The 19,930-nt window shown below is 46.4% G+C and overlaps 1 protein-coding gene across 1 annotated transcript; it reads left to right on the forward strand.

The window, feature by feature from the left end:
- The first annotated feature begins 10,402 nt into the window (after window positions 1-10,402).
- FGF3 (fibroblast growth factor 3) lies at window positions 10,403-16,383 on the forward strand. Its single transcript, XM_057373018.1, has 3 exons — window positions 10,403-10,661; window positions 12,448-12,551; window positions 16,060-16,383. The coding sequence occupies exons 1-3, from the start codon at window positions 10,403-10,405 to the stop codon at window positions 16,381-16,383; spliced, it is 687 nt and encodes a 228-aa protein (XP_057229001.1).
- The last annotated feature ends 3,547 nt before the right edge of the window (window positions 16,384-19,930 follow it).

Here is a 19,930-nt window from a genome sequence, read left to right on the forward strand (position 1 = left end):
CAATGGCAGCCATGAAGAGACCTGGAGAAGGTCATGGCAAAGGAGCTCTTCCCTGGCATCTTTTGGCAACATCTCCTTTGAATTGTTTTTCCCAGTTGTATCCATTGTTGCCTTGACAGAATTTCAGTTACATCTTCCCTGTGAATGTCACAGCTCAATTTGGGTAAACAGCAGCAGCAGCAGCACCACAGGTACCACGTATTTATTGGTCTAATCCTTCTCAGGGCTGGTTGAGATGATCTAGCCCAGCCATAATCAGAATCCCCATGAAATTCCATGAAAAATGATCTACCCCAAACTCAGCAATTTCCAGCACAGAGAACATCCTGTTAAAAATGATGTGATTAAGGATTAATTGCTGAACAGCTGGTGGGACAAAATTACACTTTGCACAAATAGAAGAGAATTCTTTTTCTTGAAGGCAGAGTGCAGGTTAGGAGACACAGAGCATCACCAAAAACAGGATGGCCATGAAATGTCCTTGGAGAAGACCTGAATGGTGGGATAGGAAGAGATCCTTTCGAAGAAGATCCTGACCCTGTTTGGGAAGGAGAGGTGTCCATTTTCCAGATCAAAGAAACCACAGGGTGTGATCACAGGAGGTGCTTCCACCCCTCCACCATGACCATCCTTTTTTCCGTGCTGAAGGAATTTGGAGGACATTCTCCTGGGAATGTTCCACCCCTGGAGCTGTTCAAGGCCAGGCTGGATGAAGCTCTGAGCAATGTGGTTTAGTGGAAGGTGCCCCAGTCCTTGGGGAGGGGATGGGAACTGGGTAAACTTTAATGTCCCTTCCAACCCAAACCATTCCACCATTCCATGATTCCATGATCTGTGAAAACAGACCAAGAACTTCTTCCAATCCAGCAAAATCTTGCTGATACTGAGATTCTGCTCTCATCTTTTGGGGGCTGAGRTTTCTGAACATGAAGCTGTACTTAGGGCAGTTTAAAAAAAAATCCAATGTTTCATTGTCAAGAAGTAACAGCACTTTTATCTTGTGTATTTTAACAGCATTTTATATTTTAAAAGCATTTTAATCTCATGTATTTTTGTATTTAAATATCATTAGGACATCAGCACAATGAAGCAATACTGGGATTTGGTAATAGCTTCCTTTTAACATTTATAACCAGCTCTCAAACTGCTTCTTTCCTTTTGATTTCAGAGGATATTTACAGCCAAATAAAGGATTCTCTCCTTGTGGAGGAATCATCAGAGTAACATTTGAAAGAAAAACTTACACACTCCAAATGATACAAAAAAGTGGGGATAGTAATAAAAGAGTCATTATTGCCTGTATCAGGTAAGTGTGGCAGGAAAAACAACTTTGAATTTTTATACTATAAAACACAGTTTAAATATTTTTGTGCTCTATGCCGCTGTTTCATTAATTTGTATGTTTGTCAGCAGCTCTGAATGCACTTTCTGCTTTTCATCCCTGGTGCAGCTTTGCTTTCTCCAAAAGCTTATCCTTCTTCTTTCAATCATTTTAAACAGAAGAGAGGGATGTGTTAAATTTCCTTACTCTGAGTACTAAATGAACCGCCAGGCTAAAATAAAGGTGGGGTGTATTTTGAGAAAAGGCTGATTTTTGGGTAAGCAGGGCTGCTGCTGTGGAAGGAGGATGGCAGATGAGAGAGGATAAATGGTGAACAGCTGGAATACACCTCTGCTCCAGCTAATCCCATCTCAAGGGCTGGATACYTCCACTATGGCAGAGTGAAATACACTGAGTCATTGCCAAGCTTCAAAACAATTTGAAATTGCTAGAAAATGCCTTTCCTAAGCTTTATGTAATGAAGAACTGTAAATTTTTAAAAATTAATTAAAAGTTAAAAATTCCCGAGGTTAAACTGGGAAACAAACTCACCTATGGCTCAGTTTGGCTATTGGAAAGGACTCAGATGTCCCTTTAAATACTCCCATGGTTATTTACAATAGGATTAATTTCATTCACGTTGGAGAATACCTATTATGTTTCTTTAGTTTATGCTTAAGCAGCTGGCCAATTAAAGGGAATCGATCTTCTRCAAAGCTGGTATCTGACCACAGCACTGCCCACTGTGCAGCAACTCCTTTGTCTTTGACAGGAAATATGCCACGAATTTCTGATCTATAGGGGCTTGTGGGCTTTTCTGCTGATTTTTTTTAATCCTTCAACTCCTTCATAAATGATATCATCAATCCACCATCACCGAGCATTTCTTCCCAGCCCTTCAGGTCAAGGAAAGGGTTAAAAATTCTCTATCTCTACCTTGATCTCTGCTGAAAATGGTGCACGGGAATGAAATGGTTGCCAATTTGTTTGCAATGCATTCTGACTGTACGGGAGTTCTTTTCTGCCTGACAGGCAGGTGAGATCAAAGTGGTGCAGGACAAAAGGGGCTCAGCAGTGATTTGTCAGGGGACGAAAGGCAGTCCTGTCTGGGAAAGTGGCTGTAGCCCAGAACGAGCCTTCAGATCACTAACAGACTAAAGAAATCATGGCATGAGAAAAAGTACAGCAAAAAAGGTTCAAAGGTCAGTTTTATTTGGTTTGGATTATTGGTGCCTCCTTTCAAACCAAAGAACAAGAAGGGGGGAAAAAAAAGAACAGGCTAATAACCTTTGTTATTGTCCAGGAAAAAAAACTCTTTTGTACACATTGCTCGGGGATTGTCTGTAATTAAAATGCTGTTGTTAGATCCAGGACCTGATTCTGCAAAAAGTTTTACTCRTGTGAGTAATTCTCCATTGCATGAATAGTCTTGTGGGGTTGCTCACGTGAATAAAGATTATTTTCACGACAAAGGGTTTGCAAGTTCAGGCATTRCATATGGTTGGGGTCTGCAGGTGTGCCTCAGTGTGTCTGTGCTGGTGTGTCTGCTCAGAGGTGGGTGTCCTTCTTTCTGGGCAAAGAACAGATTTTAATGAGTGACCTGATAAAAAAAAAATATGCATTTGAAACCTCAAAATTTAAGACCAAAGCAAATAAACAATTCTCTATGACCATTTGCATTCTGCTTCCCTAAAATTCAGGTGATTATAAAACCTGCTGGTCTCCTTCAGCCCAGATGTTTGCCTGGCAATAGCTTCACTGATTTGTTTCAGAGGAGCCCTGTGACCCGAAATTATCCCAAGAAACACCTTTGAAAAACCCTCCAAGATTTCCCTGTTGAGGTCTGATGCAGGTATCAGTTTTTAGGGAGCAATGTTACACTTGGACGTGGCTGGAGCACAATTTCGGGATCGTCCTTGATAAATGAATGAGCAAGGAGCTTCTGAGACACACAGCTGATGGTGCCCTGGGCCTCCCATGGGGGATCTGACTCCTTCCCATTCCAATTYCCCCTTTTTCATACAATGAAACATCAGGACGAGCCAGGAGGGGAAAATGCTCCTGGGATAGGAACCTCAACTGGGCTGTGCCAGCAGTCAGTGGGTTAGAATTCAGTGTTGAAACTGGAGGACAAGTGGTTTCAGGAAAGAAAATAAACATAAAGTTTTCACAGACACCCGGGKTTTTTTTTGAGGTGGTCTATTAAGGCAGATGATGGGATTACCRAGGAGAGATTCATGGCAGCAAATGCCCTTTGGAGAAAAGAGTGTCCAGACACAAAGATGTAAGTGCTTACCCTGTCTCCTGTAACTCACTGAAGAACCAATCCTGCAAGATGCATCAGTGCTTTTTGAATGAGCCAAAGGAAAAACTCTGCTCTGTGCACATCCACTGAAAAAACAGCCTCAGTAACGGGGTCTAAAAATGCCACATTTATGGGATGCAACCCAGCTATCCTGTCAGTCTCTGATTGAACTTCTTTTTTTTCAGAAAAAAATCAACTTTGCTTACCAGTCAGCCATCCCAGCAAGAGGAGAAAAAGCAGATTTCATTTCCCAGTACGAAAAATACCTGAAGGAAAATGGTGAAGGGGGATCAGATATGGCAATAATAAGGTTTAGTGACAAAAAATAATATTGGCCATTAGATCCTGGTTTTGCTGCTCTGGGTTTATGAGCTTATGTTACTCAATTTTAAGGAGGGAGTAGCTTTGCAACACCAGCTTTGTCACGGGCAGACCTGGGTCCATTTCTGCCTCGTCACCTCTCACAAGTTGTGCCTGCATCTTTCCTTCTTGGATCCTTCAGGCACATTTTTATTTATTTTGGATCATTTGGCWAATTTGGGTCACCACTTCCGTGATATTTTTCTGAGGACAGGAGAAATTGTAGAAGACTGTCTCAGATTAGAAAGTGCACTGAGATAACCCACTATTCAATTATTGACACTCCCTCTTTATGTTACAGGTGAAAAACACACCTTCAGTTCCAGCAGCACGGGGAGGTGAAACAGGAGAGCCAAATTATCTACCCAACACTGTCCTTAGATGCAGGATGTGTAGAACAYGGTACTAATCAATTGATTAATACCCTAATTAATGAAACTGCCATAAAAAAAATGGTTAAATGCTGCAGAAGAGTGCCAGAGGAACTGAGGTCACATCTGGAGTGACCAGGGCCAGGACAGGACAGATGGATTCCTCCTTGTTGGCTCGACTGCTCTTGGGGATTTATTTAAGTAGTAGGRCTTCTGCTTTCACAGAATAGGAAAAAAAAAGATGAAGAAAGGTCATATGAGATTTTTCTCAGCAGCTTGTTTATCCTAGGGAGTTCCAGGTCTAGCAAGAGAGATTTTTAATTGCTCTGTGAGATTCAATCCCCACTGTGGAAAGGGTCTGTATCAAGTGGAGGCCACTTTCCTGCTGGCTTGGGTAAAGGGCCAGGTCCCATGTTCTCCTCGATTACAGACCTTTTAGAAGTGAGCAAGACAACWCTGATTTCATCCCAAGCCTCCTGAATTTGTGTTTTTGTTGTTTTCTACATCGGCTTTGTAGATWTGAAAATTGCATAACCTTTCCTTGCCTCTACTTCTGATTCCTTGCCCTTCTCCTCATCCCTTGATCCAGGAGGAACTTTGGGACGCTTTGCATCGTGGCCTTCTCAGGACAACATATAACCATGGATGGGATTTTTGGGAAAACCCCAGGTGTGTGGTGCAAACCTAGACCTGAAAGGTCTTCCCTCAACCCAGCAAAGTCTAAATGCAGCAGTGGCTGATCTTCAGCGTGGAGTGGATRATTCCTGGCACCAGTGTTCCTTCCCCCAGCGTTCATGCGTGTGGYATTTCCCTAAGGCAGCTCCTTCCAGGTTTTATCCCTGGGGCTTGGGCACCCCTCCGCCTGTCATCTGATTTTGCAAAGTGTTGATCCAACCACAGCTTGGAGAAAGAGAGGGATCTTTTATCTCCAGGTAACCCAATTCCCAAAGATTTGCAGGGCTGAGTGAGATCACAACAAGCCTCTGATTGTGAAATTGAGCGGGGATAAATTCTAAAAGTAGTACAGGAGTTATCTGAACAGCAGGTCCTTCAGGCACAAAGTGCAATTTCATCATGGAGATGGGCCAGATATTTCTCCCAGGTACACCAGGCTCCTCTAAATAGGAAGGAAGGCTCTGAAGCCGATTTCTAAAACACAACAAAAAGGGAGTGAAGCTTTTCGGAGAGCTCGGCCATTAACTGATGAATGAGATACTGAAGGTGTGAAGCAGGTATGCAAACACGGTCCCCAAGTTAACAAATTACATTTCTATTGTTTTGGTACTCCCTTTCTCCTCTTCTGGACTGGAGATCTCTCCCGTGTTTGGTTATTTTCGAGGCTGCAGTTTGCAGTTCTGCATTTGTCTGAATATCCCCATTGTAGCCTGCTCTGAGCCTGCCACAGATCCCTCCAAGCCACGTGATGGTCATGTAAACCTCACCATCGCACATTTTTCTCTGTTACATTTCTTCTACTGTTTCCTTTGTGTCTTGTGTTGAAAAGGAGTGAGCAAYAGAGGGCAAAAAATGTGGGGTTTTTTTTTCTTTAAAGTCGCTGTATTCATTGTTTTGAATATTTTTATTCAGTAAACCATTAWGAGATTATCAGAGCACAACAGAAAATAATTTTTTTAGTAATAAGATTGGGCCTGATCCAAATTCACTGGCATTAAAGAAAAGGCTCTTAGTGAATTCCATGGACTTTGAATAAAGGATTAATCCCTTGGTCCTCAGACAGACAAACTCTCGCCAGCTTTGGTAGGAATTTAGTAGGAGCAAGGAATTTAGGCATTTGCATCTTGAAATATCAATAATGGCAACAACACCAATAATCACAGCAACAACAACAGATTTCAATTATATCTCATGTTTTAACCAAAACACAGCAGATTAGAACTTGTAAACTCATTTACTGCCTGAAGGGCAATATAGCAATAGCTGGCATAATATGCATAGAATCAACTGCATCATCCTAAATTCAAGAAATTAAGATTCTTTTTTCATAAACTATAAAAAGTTACTTTAAAAGTGAAAACCATTTCATGTGTGTGGATAACGGGAAAAATTATTTCATGCTTTTCATGTGTTTACCATTTCATTTAGAGTTTTCTTTCAATGTGTTTTCATGGGAAATTATCTAAATCTCCTTTTTCCCACCTGAGAAAGCAACCTGAATCTCAGAAGYGATGAATTTCCTCCCCGGAGCTTTCCTCCTCCACCCTGCCCCATCCTGCTCTCCGGGAGTACCAGTGCACAACACAATAAACAGCATCGCCTGCCCCTATAGAACAGGGTAACGTGATGCTGTGTGGTCTGGAAAGTCATTTAAACAAGATTATATTGTTCGCAGGGTGCAGAATAACCCCGCCAGGACAGCACAAAGCAAACAAAATACAGCCGAATAAAATCAGCTGGATTTTCGGGGCTGCTCCCGGTGCCAGCAGGTGTGAGGGGAGGAAAGCTCCGCTCCGAAGATGCCATTAGCACATCGCAAACAAACACCTCACCAGCACCGCGCCTGTTTTCTTTGGGACCTTCCCACGCTCCACAACTGAGCTGGGATGGATTTTTAATTGGAGAAGGAGAGTGATTTTCTTTTTCCTGCTGGGGGCTCCACCCATCGCCTCGGTATTTATTGCTCTACAAATTGTAACTTCTCCTTCGAGTAACGGGCCGGTCGTAAATCAGCGCCGGGTGCCGAGTAACAGCACATCCTGATTCGCATCGCTGCAAGATGGGTGTTTGTGAAGTTTATTACAGGCTAAAGTTGCCGTGTGTTTCTATGAGAGGCGGTTCCAAAGTTTTCCCTTTTTTTTTTTTAATGTTTGCACTCAGGTAGTAGTTAAATAAAAATGGTATCTCCATAAAGATCTTCGACGTCCACATACGAATATAGGTATTCCTTCTCCGAGGGTAATTAGTTCAGAGTACGAGTGCTTTACGTGCTTAACGAGGATAAAATCATCTGTCTCAACTATTCGCTTTTACCCAATGACTTCGCAGGAGCAACGCTGSGTTTATGGCTGAACTGAGAGCAGCCTTAGAAACGCTCCGTTAGCAAAAGAATAACAGATTCTCACCGCGTTCCATTAAAAATCACCCATTTCGAGAGAATTAGCGGATCATTATCAGCTGTAATTCTAATTTAGTTACATACGGTCTGGAGCTTCTTCTCCCCCCCGCGCTAAGTGACAGACCCGAACCGCTCTCTGATTATTACTTTGGGGCTACAAGGAGCTCTGGGGCATAATTARAAATATTTCCAGAAAGACTCGGTAGACCACATCTGACGTCCCACCCCCTGTTCGAATCAGACCACATCAAAGGGACCCTTTTTGTTTTCAAAAATGGTCACCAGACAAAATATACAAGAGTGGGCTTATGTTTTATTGTAGAGATGTCTGAGCAGAGCAAAACGACTTAAGGCTGCTCGCTATTCAGTGCTGTAGCGAGCGAGRCGAGGTAGTTACGGCCCTTTGATATTTCCGTGGAGGTCGGATTCATTTCATTTGAAAGGGGTCCATTAATGATAGACCTGTAAGTTTTCCCCTCCCTAATAAGTAGAATCCACATCGCTCGGGAAGCCTGGCTGCGGCAGATGCCCAGGGCGGAAAGATTTGCGGATGATGGTGCTAATTATGAAAATGTGATCAAGATGGAAACAATTTGAGCAAAAGTCATTAGCGTGTTACTCTTCCACCCACTGGTCTTTGGGGTTTATTATTGCGGCGGGGGGCGGGAGGAGGATCTTGCGGGATTGGTGTGAGGTTTTTTTCAGAGCACTAATGAAAACGCCCTGTGAATCCCGACCTGGGAAATGTCAGCTGCACATCCACAGGCGATGCACCGGGCTCGGGACAGAGCCGTAAAGAGCTCKCTGTAATTACCGCCAGTAATTGTGTTTTATCTTCCCTTCAAGCGGTGCCGGTGAAAGCATCTTTCAGGAGACTCGTGGCACGTTAGGAGTTATTTTTCTGCTGCCACTGCTGTCTCGTAGCTCGTCAGAGGTTACGGTCCCCAGGAGACGATTTACGGAGCATCCCCGAGAGGAAGGGTTTCCAGAGAGGTCCTTCTTTTAGAAGGGACTGAAGGATTTSGCCCGCAAACAGCACCACCCCCTCCCCCCCAATAAACTCCAAAATTGGTCCCCTGCATTACCTGTTCAAGGTTTTCGTATTTTTACGGCTTTASAGTGCTTTAGCTATTTTAATTTCCGATCAATATACTGGAAGCACTTGACTGCCTGGCAGTGGCATTGTAGGGAGAACGATTAAGGCAATGAAGAATTAACTGTACAAACATTTATCATCCCCAGATCAAACTCTCCTTGTGAGGCTGGGGCTTAACTTGTGGAGAAGAAAAGGGGGAGGAAGGGTGGTAATGGCGGAGAGGGTGCTTGTGGGGTTTTTTATGGGCTTCCTTTTATTCCAGACAACTGTATGATGAAAAGCCTTTTAGTCTTGAAGAACTACTAAATATTAAGCACAGCTTAAAGCAGGGAGCAGCTTTCGAGGTAGTTTCGTCCTTCTGCCATTCCTTTTAGGAAAAGGTCGTACCCCTTCCCTTATTTTCCCGCTAGTAAAAGCTTCCCTTTTTAAACAAGTCTTTAACGTGTAAGAAAATCCTCCTGATCTACATAGGAAGGTCTTTAAAAAAATTTATGGACYTCTTCATGTTCACCAGTTCCGGGAAAAAAAAAAAAAATATCAAGGTCAAACGCTCGAATTGTGACGTGACTCACTTCAAAGGTGTATTTGTGTGCCCTTCAAGCACATTAATACTAATTATCTCTCAAACACTTCCCCAAAACTCCTACCGCCTATTTCAGATGCAAATCTAATTAACGAGCTGCCTTTGAGGAGCACACAGGGACAGCGTAATTCACGGAGCTGTTGRACCTTTTGCCTTCTTTTATATTTATTTATAGGTAGCTCCATCCTATTTTGAAAGCGTAGGCAGCGGTGTGAAGCGACAGGGTAGCGAGGGCAGATCTGCTCCAGCTAATGAGACTTTCCAGGCACCGGAGTTAAGGAGAAGGATTAGCGACGACTTCTTGCAAATGCATTCAGGGATGTGTATCATAACACTTGCTGGGCCCTGCTTTGCCTAAATTAATTTGGRAATGATGAAAGCGTGAAAGCTCCATCTAAATAGCGCGTATTTGCTGTGAGCGCGAGCTGATTGATTTAGGGATAACTGTTTGCTCTCCACGCCGGGGGCAGAGCGGGACACACACACACACACGCTGAGCAAACGCTGCCGCCCCAGTGCGAGCCACGGGGGTGTTTTTGGCCATCACCTCCCGGGGAGGCAGGATCCGCCACCCCCTTCCTCGCTCCTCTGCCTTTAACACTCTTCCAAAGCCATCTCCCGAAGATGCTGGCTCGGAGCATCATCCCCTGCCCCTCCCCGGGGCTGCGCGGGGGGCGGCGGCGCTCGGCGGAGGGTCCGCGGCTGCTCCGCGCCCCCGGCGGGGCGGGCGGGGGTGTGCGGTGTGTGGGGTGGCGGGAAGGAGAGATGCTGTGTAATTTTATCCACGCTGCACTGTGGGAGTTCACACGAGACCGATACCTTTWGCCTCCTCTGCTCTGTATCAATTGGTCGCAGATCAGGCTATTGTTGCAGGAAGCAGCTTTTATTTCTATGCTCCGTCGATCAACTGTTTTCCCCGCAGTCTCCTGCCGAAATTCAACGGGTCTCTGCCTCCTTCCCTCCCGCCCTCCTTCCTCCTCTGTCTCTCACGCATGCCGTCTGTCTATCTGGAAACCCAAGGAGAAGGCTGATCACGGCAGCTCCGTGTAACACAAACGGCCGGGACTCTTCGGTGGCYTTCGCCGATGTCTATTGATTTAAGTAAATCTGAGACAGATAAAAAGGGCCAGATCGCGGCTGATAAAACCTTGCCAATGCTGCGCGGCTCGAAACGGCGTGCGCTCGGCATCTCCGGAGTGCTGCTAGCAAGACGGCTTTAATGGGACCCCTGGTGCCACTCGCTGCGAGCCTCGCTCTCCCCAGCAGACCAAGCGCTGCGGCCATCATGCCACAATGGTTATAATTTGGATCTTGTTGCTGACTCTGTTGCAGGAGCCGTGGTCCCCGGGGCGGGCGGCGGCGGTGCCCGAGCCCCCCGGAGCCGCTCCGAGCGCCCCCCGGCCGCGCCGGGATGCGGGGGGACGCGGCGGCGTCTACGAGCACCTCGGGGGAGCGCCCCGGCGCAGGAAGCTCTACTGTGCCACCAAGTACCACCTCCAGATCCACCCCAGCGGCAGGATCAACGGCACCCTGGAGAAGAACAGCGCCTTCAGTGAGTACCGGGCTCGCCGAGCCCCAGGCCGGGCTGTGCGGGAATTGGGGGTCCCATCCCCATCCCCRTCCCCTGCCCGCACCGATCGCGCCCTGTCCGTGTTCCGGCGGGCAGCAGGCGCTGGACGGGGCGCACGGGGCGCCTCCTCCGCTGCTTCCCCGCGCTGCCCACCGACCGGGGCGGCGGAGGCTCCTCGGCGGGGCTTACCCGGGGTCGGGGCTGTGGCCCCCTCCCCTCGCCCCGGCGTCCCGGGATGAGCATCTCGCCTGTCCCCARTCGGGCCGGGAGCTCCCGAGCCCTGCAGGGTGCGGGCACCGGACCGGCGGCGGAGGCTCGTAATAGACCTGGGGCAGAAGGAGACCCCAAAGCCCACGGGTACCGGGTACCGGACCCCTGCGCTGCGCTGAGCTGTCACTTGGCCCCGCTGTGCCGGGAGATTGTCACGGCAGCCCTGTTCCATACTGGCCCGCTGGGCAGGCGATGCCCTTCACCTCAGCCAGGACAATCCCGGAGCGCTTTTAGGGCCGCCCGCATCTGCCCMGTCCTGTCCCAGCTGGGCTCCCGCGGGGAGCTTGAGCCTCCACCGGCTAAATCACATCTGTCCCCTTTGACATGTGCCGGGGAGCGGCGGTAATTAAGATGAAAGCGGATATGTCGGGAGTGAGGGGGTTTGAGCGAGGGCGGCGGGAGGGAGGAGAGCGGGGCTCAGCACCGGGGAGCCCCCATCGCCCCCGCACCCAGCCCGGGCACAGCCCGGCCCCGCCGCCCCACGGTGCGTAAATCCCGCCTGGAGATGGCACGCAGAGATAGGGAGACCTCRGGGATCTGTCTGAAGTCCATAAAGGAAAACCACTATTTCCTAGAGAACCCCCCCTCACTGTCGCAGCCCGGAGGAGGCATCCTTCAGCAGGGAACCCGTGCCTGATTCAAAGCAGCTGTACCAAACCCAGCACAGCTCTCCCAGCCCAGCTGTGCACAGGGGGCAGACCCCCGGCTCTGCCTGCAGGGTTTCCAAGAAGCAGCCGTGGGTTTGGGTGTCACCTCTCGCTTCCAAACTCTCCTGGAAAGCACAGAGGCATCAGGTCATGGCTGGAGAGTGGAGAGAGCAGGGCTTGGTGAGCCACACATGTACAGCAGCTTGCTGTGCCTCCTCCAGCTGTGTCCTGGCACCTCTGGCTGGTCACAAACCTTTTGGCAGATATTGYACCAGCCTTGCTTTGACACATCTTGTGCTGCAGGACCCATCTGGGATGGCCTGGAAATCTCCTGGCTTTTAATTTGTCTCAGTCACACAGTCCTTGTCTGGAGGGATGCACTGGCCTCTTAAATGACAAGTCCCTTTCATGATGATGGTACATGGCTCTAAAATGCTGTTTCACCCCACTGGAGACCTCAGCAAGGCCTTTGTCCTGAAATGGGAGGCTTTGTGACCGGCTTCAGTAAGTCAAGGGCTCTTGTGTTCCTAAGCATTAACGAGGATTTAAACTTTTTTATACACATATGGGATTAAGTGAACCTCTAGTTCAGTGTCAGGCCTTTTTCATTTTTGAAAGAGTTCAGTCTCAATCAGACATCTTGGGATTTATTGTCCACCTTGTCTCAAACAATTCCCGCATCATCACTGTTTTATAGGGTTTCAAATAGTAGTTTGATTCCCATTATTGCACTGATTTTGATGTTGGCTAGTGAAAGCTGGGAGATCAYACTCCTCAGGTAAGCAGCCATGCAAATGAATCTCAAAATATTCCACCTGAGCAATAAACACAACTCCTAATTCTGTGTCTAGGTATTCTGGAAATTACTGCTGTGGACGTCGGGATCGTTGCCATCAAGGGCCTGTTCTCTGGCAGATACCTGGCCATGAACAAGAGGGGCAGACTTTATGCATCAGTAAGTTTTCCTTGAGCCTGGCACATGCCTGTCATTTCCTATGGGGGGAATGGGTCAACGGGAGCGCTGATTTCTTATAAATCAACATTTCCAGGGAAAAGAGGAAGGTTGCAACAGGTTGTTGCCTGGAATTGTTACAGGCAACCAATCTTAAAAGTGGGGAAAGGCTGTGCTCGCACTTTCTTGCTGCCTGGACAGCCACAGGTACATGGAATGTCACAATGGTCCTTGTGGATCTTGGATGCTGGCAGAGATATGTCAGAGAAAGAATATCCAKAAATAATCAAGCATTTATGCCACAGGAAAGCAACCTCCTGATGGGAGTTTCTTTGCATGGAGCATTTGGTTGAGCAATGAAAGCATTTACAGGCACTAAAGGGCAGGGCTSTAGCAAGGAAAGCCAGAAGGAGAAGGGGCAAGAAGATAAAGGTGAAAATAAACCCCTTGTTTTACTCCTTTGACCTAATTTTTTGAGATAAAATCTGGGATGTGCTGATAYGAGTGGGAGCCTTGCCTTTTCAGCCCAGACAGTATTTCCCCTGAGTGAATAAAATACTCCAGCTCAGACTTCGTCACACTCAGGGACATCCCAGGGCACGTTTGTCAGTGTGTACCATACACAGTATCTCCCTGCTTGAATTTCTTCCATTGTCTTTGATTACATCCCAGCAATCTTGTGATCTCTTGCTGCGTGACAGCCAAACTGGGCAGTTTCCCCTTGAACCCTGGGGTGTGGAAGGTTTGAAGAGGGGAAATATGGCTGAGGTGAAACCTGCTCCCTCCTAGGAATCATTCCATGTAATTCTGTGGATTTGAACAGCAATATCCTTGAGCAATGTGATCTTTTCCCGTGAGAGTCCAGCCCGGGTGACACAATCAACTCTGTCTCTTCACGGTTTGACACATTTAACTCCACCTTTTCAGGAGTGTTCTGACAGTGTTTACSACCCGGTTTCTGCGATGATGCTCACTGATTAAGGGGTCTGGTGCAAAGATGGGGGTTCTCTGCTGCTGCAGATAACCAAGCCACAAACGATTTTGGCAAAGGAAAATGCAGCTGAGGAGGAATGAGACCATGGCAGCTCTGCTTGCCAAAGTTAAGGTTGTCCACTCTGATGCTTCTGGTTAATAATCTGGTTAAAATGGACAGCTTTTCAGTGGACTCCTTCATCACCTCAGAGCCAGTAGAAATTAATTGGAAGGTTGATTTTTTCAAGTTCATTCTCATATTTTTCTCTTTCTTCTTCAAATTTGGGGATTTTTTCCCCCTTCAGATTACTTAAACTGAATTTAAGTAATAAAATAAAGACTAGACTAGTCTTTAAGTATTAAAATAAAGACTAGTTCTAAAATAAGACTAGACAAATTCTGAGCAAAAGSTCGTCTCCCAGAGTGCAGAAAACCTGGGAGCAGGACAGCTTTGAGACTCCTTCTCTCCTGGACTTCCCTTTCTGGTGCAAGGAGCATTAGGCTGTCCTGAAGTCTGTTCATTTGTCACAGGCCAGAGAATGTCAGCCATGAAAGGTTTCTGTATAACTTGAAAAGATAATACATCCTCTTCCAGCTCAAGTTTGAGAGAGATTGTTTCAGATTTGTGCTTCAGAGCYGGAGGGACAATCCAGGGAAAGCTTYYYCCCCMAGCTTTTTTCACAGGAGCAGGAAGTGGTGAGGGCTCAGCTCAGGAGAAACTTCCTTTCTTTGCCTGCCTGGAGAAAACTGTCCAACAGCTTTAYTGATATCACTGGCCCAAGAGCCCTACTTCAAAAACCTGACTAATTCAGGGATAATTACACAGGGAGCATCTCAGGAAATCGCAATGGAGTAAGTCCGCTACCCCTCGGCTCGCCGATTTTCCCACGTGGATAAAATGGGTTTGTGGTGCCTGCAGGATTCCTCCGTGCCCCGAGCAGATGCTGATAACCCTGTGGGTTTGCCCTGTGTGACAAACCCTCGGCAGGCAGGAGGGAGGCAGGACAAACCCTCCCACATCTGGCGGCTGCGTGGGCTCCACATCTGCGAGCCCTGTCCTTGTGAGGAGGGCGCATCCGCCGCACAGCCGGGCAGCCGGCACATGTGCAGCCCTTCCCMGCCTYGTAAAACRCCCAGCAGCGCTTCTGGGGAGCCASAGCRTTAAAGGCACCTTGGCACAGGGTGCTTCTGACCCCAGCCGTGTCCTCCACACAGTGAGAAATCAAACTTTGTGGTGGCAGTTCCTTTCTGCCTCTGTGCTTCCCATGGGTCAGGTGCTGAGATCTCCATCAGGTACAGCGAGGATGGGTTTGTGGCTCAGGATGGGCAGGGTGGGAGATCYTGTGTGCTGTCTCAGAGAGGGGAAAGGGTTTCCTTGTGCCAGGCTTTTGCAGAGGTTCCTCTCAGTTAAGGAGCAGATGGAAAGGGGCAAATTTGGACAGATGATGTGAGATGTGAGTGCCCGGGATGGCTGAATATGGTCCTTTGCAGTTTTTGATAAAGGCAGCCTGGCATTTTGGAGGAACATGATGGTGGGCAGAGCGTGCCTTCATTCTGTCGCTCTGAAGCCAACACAGGAGTTCCATGAGGATGMAGTTTACTGCTCAAACACCCACTGTGATCTGGCTGTGGCAGGTGTATCCAGTGACCGGTGTACCAATTTAAGGGATGTTGTCTTGAAAGGCCAGTTTTTAATAATGACACAGACACGGTTTAGGGGATAAAAGGGTTTTACCTCAGTATTTGGGATCCCAGGTGCACAACTTGATGGCAGAATGCACCCCCGTGTACAGCACGGRTAYAAGKTTTATAGGTTTCAGGAATTAGCATATCTATCTAGGATTCCCCAATAAGAAACATAACAAATGCAGCAATGTCCCCCTATTCTAATGAATCCCCCCCAGAATGAGGCCTGAGCCCCGTTTACACAAGATGTTCCAGAGAGAAGGCTTCACCCAAGGCTGGAGCCTCAGGTTTAAGATAGCACAGGGCACACTGAGCCCTTCCTCAGGATGTTTGGTGTCTCTGCCCTGCAGAACTCCTAAACTAAGCTGGAATATCAGGGTACAGCAATTATAAACATGCAGGGTAAGGGGTACAGGGGGATGCATAGAGAATACAGAAAGTGTAAAAAGGAAAAGCAAAATTATCAGGCATCAGGGACACATCTGACATTACACTGAAGGATTTTCCCTTTTCAATAGATGGCAGAGGTTGACAGGCAACAATCAAATCACCCGCCCAGTTCACCACTGCATTGAATTCATTAGCACAAAAAAAAAAAATTACAGCTGAACAATCAGCAGAGCTAGTCGGTCCTGTTCACACATTATTTTTCTGTTTTCGCTTTGGTGTTGGGCCTGTTCCTGTCTCTGATGTGCAGTGTGTGCTCACCCTGCTGACAGTGAACACYTTGCTCAAGCTCAGCGCTTCCCTTCTGCCTGTTGCAGCACTAGCCTGAGGTTTTCTCACCAAATACACTGTTGTCCTTGCCCTAGAACCGAGCACGGTTTAAGATTTTGTTGTTTTTYCTCTGCAGGAGAGTTACAACTCCGAGTGTGAGTTTGTGGAGAGGATCCACGAGCTGGGCTACAACACGTACGCGTCGCGCCTGTACCGCACCGTGCCCAGCAGGGCCGGCCCCAGGCGCAAAGCCAGCGCTGAGAGACTCTGGTATGTCTCCATCAATGGCAAAGGACGACCCAGGAGGGGCTTTAAGACCCGCAGGACACAGAAATCCTCCCTCTTTCTGCCCAGAGTGCTGGATAACAAAGACCACGAAATGGTGCGGCTCTTCCACRGCAGCGGGAAGCACCTGAAGGGCCCCAGCAAGAACCAGCGCAGGAGGAGGGGACACCTCTAGRGTGTGTGTTGGGGATGGAAGGGACTGAGAGCCTTCAGAATGCTGCTGAAGAAACTAACAGCTGTGGTTGTATGGCAGGATGAACGTGGGCAGGTTTTGTGCTGTGTGATAGGACTGAAAATCACAGCGCCTGCCTGTAGCTGTTGTAGGATTGTCACCTGTGCCAAAACAGGTGTGAGGCAAACTGAGCTGCATTCAGAGGTAAATTAGCTGGATGTAATGATTTTGTCAATGACTTTCACATTTTCTTTTCTTAAAAAAAAACCCCAAATATAATTTTTATTTCAAGTATTATCATTCTGACTTGTCATAGGCTATTATCTCGGTGATGCTGTCCTCCCAGAGCATRTTTTACACTTACCAAATTTATGCTCATAGAGAAGGTAGAGCACTTTCATGGCTCTTCTGCCCATAAGAGGCTCCATTCTCTTTTTACATTTTACAGGAGTTAGAAAAATTGTGCTTGGCTTTTTTTTTTTTTTTTTTTTTTTTTTTTTTTTTTTTTTTTTTTTTTTTTTTTTAATTTACATATATTTATTTTTATTTTATGACCAGTCATTATCAATTATTTTTCTATCAATTATTTTTCCAAGGAAATTATCAATTATATGTCCAAGGAAAGTGAGGTTTTCAGCTACTTCAAACACTTCAATACACAGCCAGATTATTCTTGAATTTGTTAAACTAAAACTGACCTTGTCATTCAAATAAATGGAAGTTTGGCAATGTGGCATTTGCATTGGCCAAGCTTTGTCAGTAGAAATCTGTTTACCAACAGATGAATCCTCTCTTAGAATAGAGCTCAAATGTGATGGGAAAGAGAACAGGTGCAGATTGGATTTTGGGAAGGAATTCTTCYCTGTGAGGATGGGGAGGYCTYATCCCTGGCAGTGTCCAAGGCRAGGTTGGTGGCACTTGGAGCACCCTGGGACAGTGGAAGGTGTCCCTGCCATGGTTGGGGTGGCACTGGATGGGCTTTAAGGTCTCTTCAGATCCAAAGCATTCCATGATTTATGACTTTCCTGTTCTGATTCTGGAACATAACTTCTGCCAAGTTGCAGGGAGTCCACATCGGAGATTCAGTTGTGAACAAGGGGTTGAGCTTTAAACATTTCCCTTGCCATCCAGAAGATGACAGAGTTCTATAAAAATTGAGATGTGCTTGACAAGCACAAATAGTGGAAATTTCAGGGAGGTTTGGCCTCGTGYTCTTCATTTCCTAGAATCAGGCCCTGGTAATGCACAGCTGGAGAAAAGAAAGACTGCACTGAAATGACCAGTCCATCTGAATTTAACAAAATATCTGTAAGTTAAATCAATCTGACATTGGAGGGAGTCCCATTCCTGGTCCTGCAGAGAGAAAGGGCTTCCTGTGGGCTGCTCTTGAATGTTCTCATTTAAAACTCAGCACTGAAAATCTTCCATTCACTGGGAGATGAAATCTGTGAGAGAGAGAAGGAAGAGGAGTCCCTAGAATAGGGTGTCTCGGCCTAGGTTAGCACTGCTTACATCCCCAGAAAGGTAAAACCAGAAAGGTGTTTTTATACCAAATAACGGGCTCCATTCCTTCCACCCGTGTACCTTTTCTGTAATGTTCTAACAAAGAAAGAAACTAAGTTTGAATACCAAAGTTGCTTGATCTCTGTTCTCCTTTGTACTGAAATAATGTAAAAAAACCCTTAAATGATGTACATTAAATACTGGTGCACACAGCACAGGCCAGGGTTTAAACAAAAGTACAGAAAACCATGACCCATGTTCTCAAACTTTCCTGCTTTTACTAAAGAACTGAAAACAGTGGTGGGATCTTGGCAGAGTTAATCAGACAGTCTCGTGGCAGGAGCCACAATGCTTGGAGGAGGCAGACTGAAAAAAAAAAAAAGAGAAAAATTCAGATTTTCTGTTTGCTCACTCTCCTGGGAACTACACAACTGCTGCAGGATCCTGAGTGCCTTCTGGAAATTGGTGTCATAGCAGGGATAAAAAATAAATCTTTGGTCCCTGGGCTTGCAGGAGTGTTTTGGAGCGCCACTGCTGGTTCTGCCAGCTCCCCCAGCTCAGCTCCACTGCTGGGAGATCACTGGGATGCAGGGAGCCCTCCCAGCTCTCCAGCTCCTGGGCCAAAATGTGAGGGAATGAAGAGCCCAGCTGGTGAGGAGAGGTCCCATGCAGCTGAAGGTTAACAGAGACACTTCCCCTCATGGCTAATTCCTAAATAAATAAATGAAAAGTATTTATTTTGACCGCTTTCAGATCTGCTTCACCGCAAGTTGTAACTAAACTGAGATCCATTAATTACCAACCTCTTTTTAACCTCCTAACTACATGGCCATCCTTTCCACAGTATTAGGTGGATGAGAAGGACTAAACCAGACTCAAATCCTTAAAATCCTAGCTTTTTCCTCTATCTCTTACCTAGGGTGAATAGCCATTATCATCACCTTCAACCCAAAACTTACCCTACTCAACTTCTAACCCCTACAGCCTAATAACTGCAGCTGTATTCCTCACCCTTAATATGATAAAAGTCCTAAAACTATCAATGCTAATAATGGCATGAACAAAACTCAATGCAATTCTCTTCCTAACACTCCTCTCCCTCTCTGGCCTTCCAGCCCTGATGGGATTCCTGTCTAAATGACTCCTCATTCAAGAACTAAACAAGAAAYAGCCCCAGCAGCAGCAATCATCTCCCTCCTGTCCCTGCTCAGCCTATTCTTCTACCTCTGCCCAGCAGTTTCCCCTCACACCACGAACTACACAAAACACTGACACATTAACAAACCCACAAATGTCCAGGCTGCCATCCTATCCACCCTCTCCCTCACCCTTCTACCACCCTCTCCTATAAACCTCACCATTGTCTAAGAAATGTAGGATTACTTAAACCAAAGGATTAACCAATCTAAGATTACTTAAACCAAAGGCCTTCCAAGCCTTAAAYAAGAGTTGAACCCTTTTAGTTTCTGCTGMAATCCACAGAATACTCCCCTRCATCTCCTGAAATACAACTCAGATRGTTTAATAAAGCCAGGACTTYACCCTGCYTTYTTWMCCTCAGCTTTTCCCAAGGGCAGGTATTTGTGCTGCCTGCACCCCTCRCTTGTCTGTAGCTCTGTTTTTATCAAACTTTCCTCTGATTCTTTTCTTCTCCTCCCTTTTGCAGATGGCCCAGCTCCATAAAGGATCAGCAGGTAATTGCTGTGGGTGGTGCAGGGGTATCACTAATTACAAAGCACCTGCTCCCTCCTGCCTTTGTTTCATGCCTGTAGGAATATCGTTTTAACCACTTTCCCATCGGAAATTGCAACGAAATTAAGCTTAACTCATGAAATAATGTCCTTATTTCAGTGTTAGTCTTCATCCCAACAAAGCCTAAAATACTGACACTGAAAAAGAAAGGAGTGGGGGGGGACAAAAGAAAAATAATTAATTAATTGGACACCATGGCATTTGAACTACTGTAGGTAAGTGATGATTTTCACATCAACCTAAAACAATTTTATCCACATTCTTAGAATTTTTCTTTGCTCAGTCTCATTGCAGC

The sequence above is a fragment of the Malurus melanocephalus genome, unplaced genomic scaffold (genome assembly GCF_030028575.1).
Source record: "Malurus melanocephalus ecotype Western Australia unplaced genomic scaffold, MMel_1.1 scaffold_182, whole genome shotgun sequence".
NCBI lineage: Eukaryota > Metazoa > Chordata > Aves > Passeriformes > Maluridae > Malurus > Malurus melanocephalus.